Genomic DNA, 11,225 nt, shown 5'->3' with positions numbered 1-11,225 from the left:
CAAGAGATAATCAAGTCCAACCCCAGATCATCAAGTCCAACCCCAGGTCGAGTCCAACACCAGATCACTGAGTCCAACCTTGCCTTTGCAGTAAGTCAGCCCCTTCGCACTGGCCAGCTGAGCCTGTTTCCCCTCTAGCTGGGCAGAACCTCTGTTTTGAGTCAGACTGGTGGAAAGAACATCTGAGCTAGCAGCCACAAACTTGTGATTGGAACTCCAAAATGAATTTGAAGGGAAAGAAACAGAAGAGCTCCAGCAGCAATGAAGGCTCAAAGGGGGTAAGTATCCTGACATGGTGATGTTGACAGTTGGATCTGATGATCTCAGAGGTTATTTCCTGCCTTAATGAGTCTGTGATTCTGTGCCTAGAAAATGCAGCTTGAACCCTCAGTTTCCTCTGTAGCTTCACTCTGAGATCAGCTTGAGTTTTCATCTCCTGCAGTGCCTTGAGCTCTGCAGCTCTCTGGAGGTCTGCTGCTAGAGATTCTGAGGGGTGTCAGGAACATAAGGAGTGCCAGCAGCAATCTGGACCAATGTTCAGTTAGGGAAATGGCAGATACTTGATGTGGGACCTGAGCTGAGTGTTGGGACACAAAGCCTTGCAGACATTAAGGATAATTATGATGACAGAAAATTATGTGTCTGGATGGCAAATGGCTTTAGTGATGTAGCAGCAGTGAGAGCTATTAGTGAATTATTAAACCAACACAAAGCCAACAGAGCAGCTCAGTCAATGCAGCAGGGCCAGCCTGAGGACTGAACAGCAGTGGAATCATTGCCAAAAGGAAACTGCTTTTGTAACCCTAAGGACTGTACCCACATCACGGTTGGTGTTTGATCCTACTCCAGGTGGCAGTTTCACCCTCCTGTATAACCACAAAGTGCTGCTCTTCTATCTCACCACCAAGCCTTCAGTGAGCTGCTTGGATAAGTTGTAACTGGCTTCAGTGGCAAGAGGATTAGATCCATCAACAGCTTGATCCTGAAAAGTGGGAGGCAGAGCAAGCCAGCATGTGATAGCAGAACAAATGAACAGGAAAGAGGTTTTGTCACCTCATGCAAAATAAAATAGCTTATCTTGAAAGATTTCCTGTGCCAATATCCTGTGTTATTGCACTCCCCAATTTACATGTAGGAAAAAGAATAATTGCACACCATTGTGGGATTTTTTTTTCCCCTTCCCTGCGGGGTGGTTTCTTTAACCATGCTAACTTCAAAATTATTCATCATCCAAATGTTCCATCAGTAGCAGGGAAGAGTAGAATGAATTATTGCAATGTCTGGGTGCAAATGGAGCAGAACAGAACAAGTGCTCATGAAAACAACCACTTGGGCTTCTTTTGCACAGCAATGTGAAGAGGACAACACCGAAGGCAAGTCTTAGGGGGCTTCTTTACCTGCCATTCATGCCTAAAAGCTTCTAAGGTGATGTCTGTGTTTGTTCTTTCCCCTCTGCAGAAGATGACACTGCTGCTTGCCCTGGTAGCACTGATATCTGGTTTTGGATCTTCTTTCCAGTTTGGCTACAATACATCCGTGGTCAATTCTCCAGCCCCGGTAGGTTGGCCTGGGGAAGGCAGCATGGCTAAGGAGGGGGTCTGCAAACTAAGGTGGCAGCAGTGTCACAGACTGTGGGTGTTGGTGGGCTTGTTCTTCCCCATGCTTTGAGTCACCAGGCACCTGCTGAGAAGTGGTTCCTTGGGAGGGGAAATGAAGGGTGTTAAGGTGTTTGGTCTTTGCCCAGCATGAGGAACGTCTTCCTTCTGGAATCCAGGGGAATCCCATAAGGCAGGATAACTTGGAGTAACAGTTATCTAGTCCATGCCTTTCCATCCCTCTCTTGCATTTGTTTTCCCACTTAGCCATTCTGGGGTATTTCAGTACTTTCTTTTTGGAGGGGGGGTGGAATTTATGGTAGTTGTTGGTCATGAGCTTTTCCAACATGAAAGCTTGACTGTGTTAAATGTGTCCTGTCTTTCATTCCAGTACATGCAAGACTTTTATAACCAAACCTACTTGAACAGGAATGATAAGCCTATGGATGGTGCCTTCATGACATTACTCTGGACCCTTACTGTGTCCATGTACCCTCTGGGAGGCTTTTTTGGGTCCCTCATGGTGGGGCCTCTAGTCAACAATTGTGGCCGGTATGTGACAGTGGGGCTTGGGATCCTTCACCACCTGTTTGCTGGGTGCAGATAAGACTTGCCTCACAAGTCACTCCAGCTGCCCAAGGCTGCCAGCAGCATGACTGTGTCTAGCACACCTTGATTGTAAAGGGCTGCTGATTAGTTGCTGGACTGAGCAACACACATTATCTCCCACGTGTAGAAGAATTTGTGCTTTCAGTTTGGTCATGCCCAGGCTGCGTGCTGGGCATTGAGCTGGGTAAAGGGCAACGATGAAACTCCTGGGCTGGGATCACAGTCAGGCGCAGCTTGTGCTGCTTGGGTCTTCCTGGGAAACTTCAGCTATTTCTTGAAGCTTTCATTCCCTGCAAGACAAAAAAGAAAAAAAAAAAAAAAAAGAAAAAAAGACACCACCAAACAACCCAAGAACAATATAATCAGCATTTTCTTTTTGGTTACTCTTTGGGGTGGTGATTGATTTCATTTTGGACAGCTAACACAGAGGGCCTTTATCTGCAACTGAGGCTGTAATAAAAATAAACTGACTCTGTCCCCTTCCCTGGTACTTTGCAGAAAGGGCACTTTGCTGATCAATAACCTCTTCTCCATTGCTGCTGCAATCCTTATGGGAACCTCAGAGCTAGCAAAGACCTTTGAAGTAATCATCATTTCACGTTTCATCATGGGAATATTCGCTGGTAAGTGAGAGGTTGGATGGTGAAAGAGCAATGAATGTGCTCTTGGCTATGTAAAGAGGTTGTGTTCTCACAAGGGATGGTTTCACAGGTAGCATGTTTTAGCCATGCATCCACATAACAGTGATCTACTTGCTTGAGTAACAGTTGTCATCTGGGAAACAGTGGTGGTGAGGCTGGAGTTGGAGATGCACAGAGGAGATGAGTCTGTAGATGCAGCTATCCTCTGCAATAAGCATCTGCCTAGGTAGTGGAGCTCCAAAAAGCAGGAAACCTGCTCAGAAAAATCTTTTCCCAGACATCTTAAATCAGTTAGCCTGGCTTTTGTGGGCCTTGTTGCTTTTTAACATAATCATAAACAGAAGAATCCTTCTAAATCGAAGACATGGAAGGCAACAGCAGATCCAATAAGATCCAAACAGTCCTGGAACTGACTGTTCTTCCTGCTGGAGGAAAGAAATGTGAAAAGGGAGAGCAAAGGGTCCAGAGCCACAGGATTCTCTGCAAAGATCGTGGGAAGCCAAGGAGCAGGGTGTGCATGGGCTGCTGGTCAAGTGGCTCTATCAGAGCTAGAGGGATGTGGAACAAAGAGACACCCAGCACGGCTGGGGACCCTGTGCAGTGGTGCAGAGCAGGCCTGATAAGGATCCTAACAGCTTTTGGGCTCAATTAATTGGCTGTGTGCTAATGAGACTGACATGCTGCATGGTTCAGTAGTGAGTTGGGATGTGCTGTGAAGATAAAATGAGAAAACAAGAAACTGACCCAGGAACACAACTTGTTCTGTGACATGCAGCATTTCCAAGCGTGAGCTAAGGCAGGAAAGTTACCTTGTCAGATGGTTTGGTTCTGCCCTTTGACTCTCCTAAGCCTGGCAGCTGCTGTGTTGCTTCTCTAAATACTAAGGGAGCTGTTAAGTGTGATCCCTCTTCCCAGTTATTTATAACTGACAAAAGAATCTGGCCTGGCTGTCCTGACTTGCCCTTCACAACTTGGTCTCACTGGAACTGTGGACTTCGTGTCTGGTGAGGGAAGGTTCTGAGCCTTGGCCTGCTCCAGGCTCTGGCCTGGAGGATCCAAGCCTGACCTTTCCTTGCTGGAGAGCAGCTCAGATGCTGCTAGCAATGCTGGCAGCCCCCATGGTGTGCAGTGCCCCTCTGGCAGGGCTGCTTCCCCACAGTCTGAGCAGTCAGAAAGCCACCATTCCTGGAGTGCCGGAGTCCAGGAGTCACTGCTAGTAGGTTTTATCTGGGCAGTTCAAGGCTGCTTAGAGCTTAAACCACTGCACCTCAGGAGTTCAGCTTGTTTTCTAGTTGCTTTGTACAAGTTGCCATGCCTTGGGCTCACAGATAGCAGCTTGATCACCTTTGTAACTCCAAGCTCCTGAAGGCTAGGGACTTTAGAAATGCAAGATAAGAGCCTCACATGGTCATTAGACTCCAGGAGCTTGGGGGTTGCATGCCAGGATTTACAGCTTAGGCGTGGGAGCTGGCAGCTCTTGGTGTCACTGTGGATGACACACAGTGATCCTCAAAATAACCTAAGTCCTGTTCAAGTAGAGTTACCTACTGCAGCATGCTGATAGAAAAGATGTGGAGATGTGCTGCTGAGGCACATGCTTTAGTGGTGGACTTGACAGTGCTGGGTTAATGATTGGACTTGAGGATGTTAAAGGTCTTTTCCAGCCTGAACAACTCTGTGACTCAGTGATTCTGTGTTATCTGTAAGAGACCTCAAATGAGCAAAGCTCTCTGCAAAATATTCCTGAGCAATTAAAGGAGTGGCAATTTTTTTAATGGCCAGCAAGAAGTCACATCCCTCTGCCCTCATGCCAGCTTGTTTGGACACTGAGTTATTTTCTTGGTTTAGAGAAATCAGAAAGTCTTCCCTCACACTTGGAGTTGTTCCCAAACCTGAGCAGCACACGTTTCTAATTTTGTCTGCTGTGTTGAAATACTTGGCAGACCCTGCTAGGAGAAAGCTGATGGACACTGAGAGCCCCCAGCTCCTCTGCCAGGTCTGTAGGCAGGGTACTGCTAGTCTCCTCAGGCTCCTAAAATGCTTTGCTGCTGAGCAGTTAACAAGCTAGACCCTCAAAGCAGCAGCAGGTGGGCAGGTTGCTCTTCTAAGACTCATCATGCACACATGGTTGCTTCTCTTCTGTACTTCAGCTGAAGGGGGTGAAACAATCCAGATGCACCAGATGCAGTGCTGGGTTTTGTACCTGTCCTCACACAGAGAGATCCAATGCCACGTGGGTTTTGTCCCATGTTCTTCCACTGTAGAATGGGGGAAACACACACAGCTTGGTCCCTGGCTAGAAGATGACATGACATCTTCAGCTGGAGCAGAAGGATTTGGGTGTAAAGTTTCCATAAGTCCTGTGGTTGAGCAGAGATCATGTTGGTCTCACGTGGGACAACAGCATCTTGCTGAAGGTAGTGAGCATGCTGACATCAGGCAGCTGCAGGGCTAACACTGTTCTCTGCCTCCTAGGTCTGGCTTCCAATGTGGTTCCCATGTTTCTTGGAGAAGTGGCCCCCAGAAATCTGAGAGGTGCTTTTGGGATAGTACCAGAGATCTTTGTTACCAGTGGGATCCTTATTGCTCAGATCTTTGGTCTCAACAGCATCCTTGGGAATGCTGCAGGTAAAGCCCTGCCTTGGGACTTCTCTGTGGGCTCCACTGGGGAAAGATTTCTGATGGTTGCCATCTTGTCTCACAGGCTGGCCTGTGCTGCTGGGGCTCACTGGGATCCCATCATTCATTCAGCTCCTTCTATTGCCCTTTTTCCCTGAGAGTCCCAGGTACCTGCTGATACAGAAGGGCAACGAAGAGCAAGCACGGAAAGGTAGAGCACCATCCTTTACTGGCAGGGGAGGTGGAATGGGGTAGATCTGACTGTGGGGCACGACTGACGAGTAAGCAAGTGGCAGATTCTGTATTGACATGGTGCTGGTGGATGGAATTCCTGCAACATTGCTCCTTTCTGTGCATGTGTGAATCCCTGACTTCCCACCATGGAAGCTCTGCTGGCCATGACTTGCACATTGTTCTGTCTTGGTTTGAAGCAGGAGTGCTCACTGTAGAGCTGCTGCCTGGGGTCCATAACTCACCTTCCTCTCCTAACTAGCTCTGCAGAAGCTGAGAGGCAGGGATGATGTGGATGAGGAGATAGAAGAAATGCGCCAAGAAGACCGCTCAGAAAAGGAAGAAGGACAAATCTCTGTCCTCAGCCTGTTCACCTACAGAGGCTTGCGGTGGCAGCTCATCTCCATCATTGTCATGATGATGGGCCAGCAGCTCTCGGGAGTGAATGCGGTGAGCGGGAAGCACCTGGGCAAGGCCAGCAGGGTGGCAAGCGGAGGGTGGGTGCTGTGAGGCAGTGCTGGCACAAGAGCTAGCACCTAGGCCACCTCACGTTGTGGTGGGTTGACCCTGGCCAGTACCAAATCCAGTACTCCCCTGTCCCACATAGAGACTCAGTAAGGATAGTTTGGACACTTAGGGTAAGGTGCTTGTGTCTGGATCCAAACACCAACATCCCCAGAAAGGAGAGGATTCAGTTGTTGGGCTTCTGTGCAGCAGTTCCAGGATGGAAAACCAGCCAGGATGGGATTCTTCTGTTCTGCCTTTGGTCACGTTTGAACACAGCCTTGGTTTTGCTGCAGGTCTTCTACTACACAGACAGAATCTTCCGCTCAGCAGGTGTGAAAGAAGACAGCGTTCAGTATGTCACTGTCTCGATAGGTGCCATCAACGTTGTCATGACTTTGCTTGCTGTAAGTTTTTGTTCCACACAGTCCTCACTGGGATTGGGTACTGATGAATGGTCTTCCCATTCACTATCTCTATAGGTGCCACCAATGTCATCATGCCTTTGCTTGGTGTAAGTTTTTGTTAGAGCTCCTGGAGCTCCAGCTCCTCCAGTCCCCCCTAGCTATCGCTGTTTAAACTGGGTGATGTTATGGACACGTACTGGGAGCTGCTTTACACAATAGATGCCCTGCAGTGTCCCTGGGTTGAAGGCACCTCTGATGATCGAACTAATCAGTCAGGATGAACTCTCATGTGCCTCAGAAATTTGCTGCCTGGTGTTACCATGCAGGGTTTCCACACAGTCCTCAGTGGGATTGGGTGCTGATGAATGGCCTTCCCGTTCTCAGTGTTGTTAACACATCCAGATTTGTGCAGCTCCTGGGTGACTTCATGCCCACAACCCACCAGCAGATAGTGGAAATGTCACTGGAATGACATGTGCTGTGTCCCCAGAGTCTGGTTTCTCACCCTCTTCTGTCTCTTTCAGGTTTTCATTGTGGAATCCCTGGGGAGAAGAATCCTCCTCCTTGCTGGCTTTGGTTTGTGCTGTGCCTCCTGTGCAGTGCTAACTTTGGCCCTCAATCTCCAGGTGTGTAGCTGAATGGCTCAGGTGATCCTCCCCATGTGTTTCTGGACCTTGGTGTACTTGAAGTTGCTTCTACACCCTGGGTGGGGAGAGGACAGTATGAAAGGCCTCTGTAGTTGTCTATCTGCCTAAAGTAAGCCCAGGAAAATCTACGGGCCTGCTTGTCTGAATGCTGCTTCCAGTACTCCATGTTCAGTCCCTGTTGCATCCCTTTGTTGGAAGGTGGTGCTGGGTTTAGAATGCCTTAACCCCAACACTGCCTTGAATGTGCTGGTGATGTTCAGCTAGGAACCACATCTAACCCAGGATTCAATTCTTCACAGGCCACTGTCTCGTGGATGTCTTACATCAGCATAGTGTCTGTCATCATTTACATCATCGGGCAGGGTATTGGGGCTGGTAAGTAAGTACAGCCCAGCCCAGTCCCCTCCACAAGCTGGCTGAAGCCAAGTGTTGTGCTCAATTTCAGATCAAAAGCTTTCCAGAGCTTCTCCAAGGAGATCAGATTTCTTCTGTGTGTGGCCACGCACCTTGGTGATTGCCAGCTATTGGCTCATTTATCATAGAATCATTTGGATTGGAAAAGACCTCGAAAATCATCCAGCCCAACCATTCTCTAACTCTGCCAAGGCTGGTGCTGGACCATGGCCCTCAGCACCACATCTCTGTGGCTTTTAAACACCTGCAGGGATGGGGATTCAGCCACCTCCCTGGGGAGCCTGATCTGGTGTTTGAGAACCCTTTCAGTGAAGAAGTTTCTTCTAATGTCCAACCTAAACCTCCCCTGGTGCAACTTGAGGCCATTTCCTCTCATCCTGTCACTAGTTACTAGAGAGAAAAGACCATCACCCACCTCACTTCAACCTCCTCAGGGAGATGTGGAGAGCCAGAAGGTCTCCCTTCAGCCTCCTTTTTTCCAGGCTGAGAACCCCAGTTCCCTCAGGTGCTCCTCAGCTGGGTTCTCCAGACCCTTCATCAGCTTTGTGGCCCTTCTCTGTACACACTCCAGTACCTCAATGTCCTTCTTGGAGTGAATGCCCCAAAACTGAACCCAGTATGTTCCAGTGACTGGCTGCCTGTGCCCATGAGGCAGGAGAGCATCTGGCTTTCAAGTGAAAAAGCACAGTTACAGTTGTGCTTGTGCCTGAGATTCCCCCTAGTAAGACCTGAAGCAAAACTATGCTGAGACAGTGAGCCCTACCAGCTGGCAGAGATGTTGTGTGCTTGCATCTGTAGGCAACAAATCAAATTAGAAGCAACTCAAATGATTTGTGTGGTCCTGTAGATCACTTTGCAGAAAGGAGGTGTGCAGATAGACATGGATATTGGAAAGGTGTTGTCCCAGTTCAGCTTCTCAGCATGGCAGAGCTGTCTGTTTAGCTTGGACAGCCCTGCCAGACCCTTGCTGGGTGCAGGAATATGGGCTGAAACTCCCATAGGGGTTCCACTGGCAGATGGAATTGCATACAACCTCTCCTGTTTCCTTGGTGCCATCAGGCAGGTTCAGGCACCGGGGGCAGGGGACTGCTGGAGGGGGAACACCAGGCTGGACTGGTGGCCTGACCTGGTTTATGAGCACATGGCCTGTTTCAGCTGGGCCATGCCACGGGATGGCAGTGCAGGGCATGGGCTGGAGGGCTTGTTCCAGGAGATCTTCCACCAACACGTGTTGGGCTGATTCTTTGGTTTTCTTTTTTAAGCAGCAGTGACTTGCTTAGTTGCTGCTCCTGGGGTGCTCCCTGGGGAGAGAGTTTGTGTTTATTGATCTCATTTTGCAATTTGTGCTGGAGATAGGTTCATGATTAAGGTGCAGCCATGGGAGAGGAGAGGCTGATCGCTCAGTGCGAGCCTAGGAAAGTCATTTGGCTGCCCTGGGTTTTGTGTTTAATCCCTTATTTGATTTATTGGTGTTTCTAAACACTGGTGGTTTACAAACTATCACCTGCTGCTGAACTGAACACTGTCATCTAGGAATTCAGAATGGGAGAATTGCCTTTGGGGTTTCCAAATCTGCATCTCCCTTCCAGGTCCAATTCCCTTTGTGATGATCACTGAGATGTTCCTGCAGTCATCCCGGCCTGCAGCCTTCATGGTGGGTGGCTCTGTGCACTGGCTTGGCTACTTCGCCTTGGGCCTTGTGTTCCTCTACATGGAGGTAAGATGCAATCACACAAGGCAGGGCAAGACTGCAGCTTCAAATTGGTGTCTACACCCCTGTGCTCTTTGAGACACCTTTCAATCCTGAGAGCTGTGAAGCTGATTCCCAGTGGCTCTATGCAGGGTTACAGGTTAAGGGTGGGAAAGTGATGTTAATCAGCTTGGGTTTATCAAGTCTGTTGCATGTGGTTTAAAATAAAGCAGTTCTTTTTCCAGGTGAATGCCTCATCCTGAATTCAGGAGCATGGAGAAGACTGCAGCTTTCCCATGTTCCATTAGGGGATGGCGGAGAATTGGCTCCCAGGGATCCAGTTTTAGCTTTTGATCATTAGGTCATCAGGTAAAACTGCTGCCCAGCAGTAGCGACCCAGACCCATACATCCTGCAGTTGCTTATATTAGCCTGTGCAAAGTGAGCTGTTGAGTTGAGTTTTGCTGATGTAGGAGACCCTCACCCTCCTTTTCCAGTAAATCCATGGTACTCTCAAATAAATCCAGGGTGGTCGCATGAGAAGACAGAATCTAGAACCACCCCTAACTTCAAATCTTTCAACTTAAAACATGTGCACATCACTGTGTCTGCTTTTTTGGATGGCTATTGAAGGTCCAAATCATGTCACATACACAGCTGGAGTGTCCCTCTGATCCCTGCTCTGTCTTCTTTTGTTGTTCTAGGCTGGACTGGGGCCCTACTGCTTCCTCATCTTCAGTGTTGTCTGCCTTGCCACTATGGCTTACATCTTTTTTATAATTCCTGAGACAAAGAACAAAACCTTCATGGAAATCTACAAGATCATGGCCAAGAGGAACAAGGTGGAGCTTCAGGAAGATGAAAAAGAGGTTAAGGATTTCCACACTGTCTCAGGTGGGGAGGCAGAGAAGAAAGCAACATCCAGCACTAAGCTGTGACCCAGCCAGCTCAGCTCCTGTGATCTACTAACCTGTGTCATGAGGTGATGTATGCCCCTGATCTCCTGACTGACACACCTCAGGTGACACAAGCCAGGCTGTAGGCTGGGATTTGCACTGAGAAAGTGTCAATCATGTATTTGGGGGTCCAGCACAGGTGCTGCTCTTGGGATGAAGTGTCAGTTGTTCTGTTTGTTGGGTGGGCTGATAATGGCTTTTATCCTGTCAATTCTTGTCCTTTTCTGTGCCCCAAAGATCCTAAAGTGCAAATGCTTATCACTGTAATCTCACCCCCACTCTGCTTATCCAACTCTTCTTAAATCAAACTTAGACCTCAGTGGTTGCTGAGTCCTTCCAAAGCCTTATTCTTGACATTAGGAGTCATCCATCTGGCTGATGTTTATTCACAACCAATTTAGACCCATTTGCTCCAGTCCTTGAGCTGTTTAGTTCATTTCACTTCCTAGTGTTTATGCTTCAGTTGCCTAAGAGCAACAGTCCCTCTCTTAGCCCTTTAATAACCCCCACATCCCTTCTCTGTACCCATGAGCCAATTGAAGCTCATTTGTCCCCTAGAGACATTGAACTCAGGAAGAACCTCCCTGATTGCATTGCAGGAGTCTGGTTCAGGTTGATTCCTGTGCAGTGGGCTACAGGTTGGAGCCTGTGTTTGCAAGCATGTCAAAAATTGTCTTTAGCTTCTCACAGTGAGTTGCTTAAATTTAGGTTTTGAAATAACTCAGTTCTCAGGTACTTGAAACCACTTGAAAAAGTCTTCAGATGGTTTGGAGCTTGGTCCTGCTACTGGTTTCTGGTTGTATCATCTGAGAGCATCATTCCACTGAAGGCTAAATTGGTTTGGAAAAAAACGAGTCTAAGGCCTAGTGCTGACTCCTGGAAACGAAGTGCACACTGATTAAAAAAAAAAAAA

General features: G+C 48.2%; 1 protein-coding gene across 2 annotated transcripts; it reads left to right on the top strand.

The window, feature by feature from the left end:
* The first annotated feature begins 221 nt into the window (after positions 1–221).
* LOC128977396 (solute carrier family 2, facilitated glucose transporter member 5-like) lies at positions 222–10,294 on the top strand. 2 transcript variants are annotated; one of them, XM_054394916.1, is made up of 12 exons: positions 222–278; positions 1,462–1,557; positions 1,987–2,147; positions 2,703–2,827; positions 5,321–5,473; positions 5,550–5,675; positions 5,958–6,145; positions 6,496–6,606; positions 7,131–7,232; positions 7,553–7,628; positions 9,257–9,384; positions 10,061–10,294. In XM_054394916.1, exons 1-12 carry the CDS (start codon positions 222–224, stop codon positions 10,292–10,294), a joined length of 1,557 nt encoding a protein of 518 aa, XP_054250891.1. The 2 variants fall into 2 exon arrangements, with proteins under 2 accessions (XP_054250891.1, XP_054250890.1); XM_054394915.1 differs by having other exon boundaries at positions 1,459–1,557.
* Positions 10,295–11,225: the final 931 nt, after the last annotated feature.

Source organism: Indicator indicator, chromosome 32, assembly GCF_027791375.1.
Source record: "Indicator indicator isolate 239-I01 chromosome 32, UM_Iind_1.1, whole genome shotgun sequence".
NCBI classification, from domain to species: Eukaryota; Metazoa; Chordata; class Aves; order Piciformes; family Indicatoridae; genus Indicator; species Indicator indicator.
The sequence above is the reverse complement of the archived record's forward strand: the minus strand, read 5'-3'. Positions and strand labels throughout refer to the sequence as shown.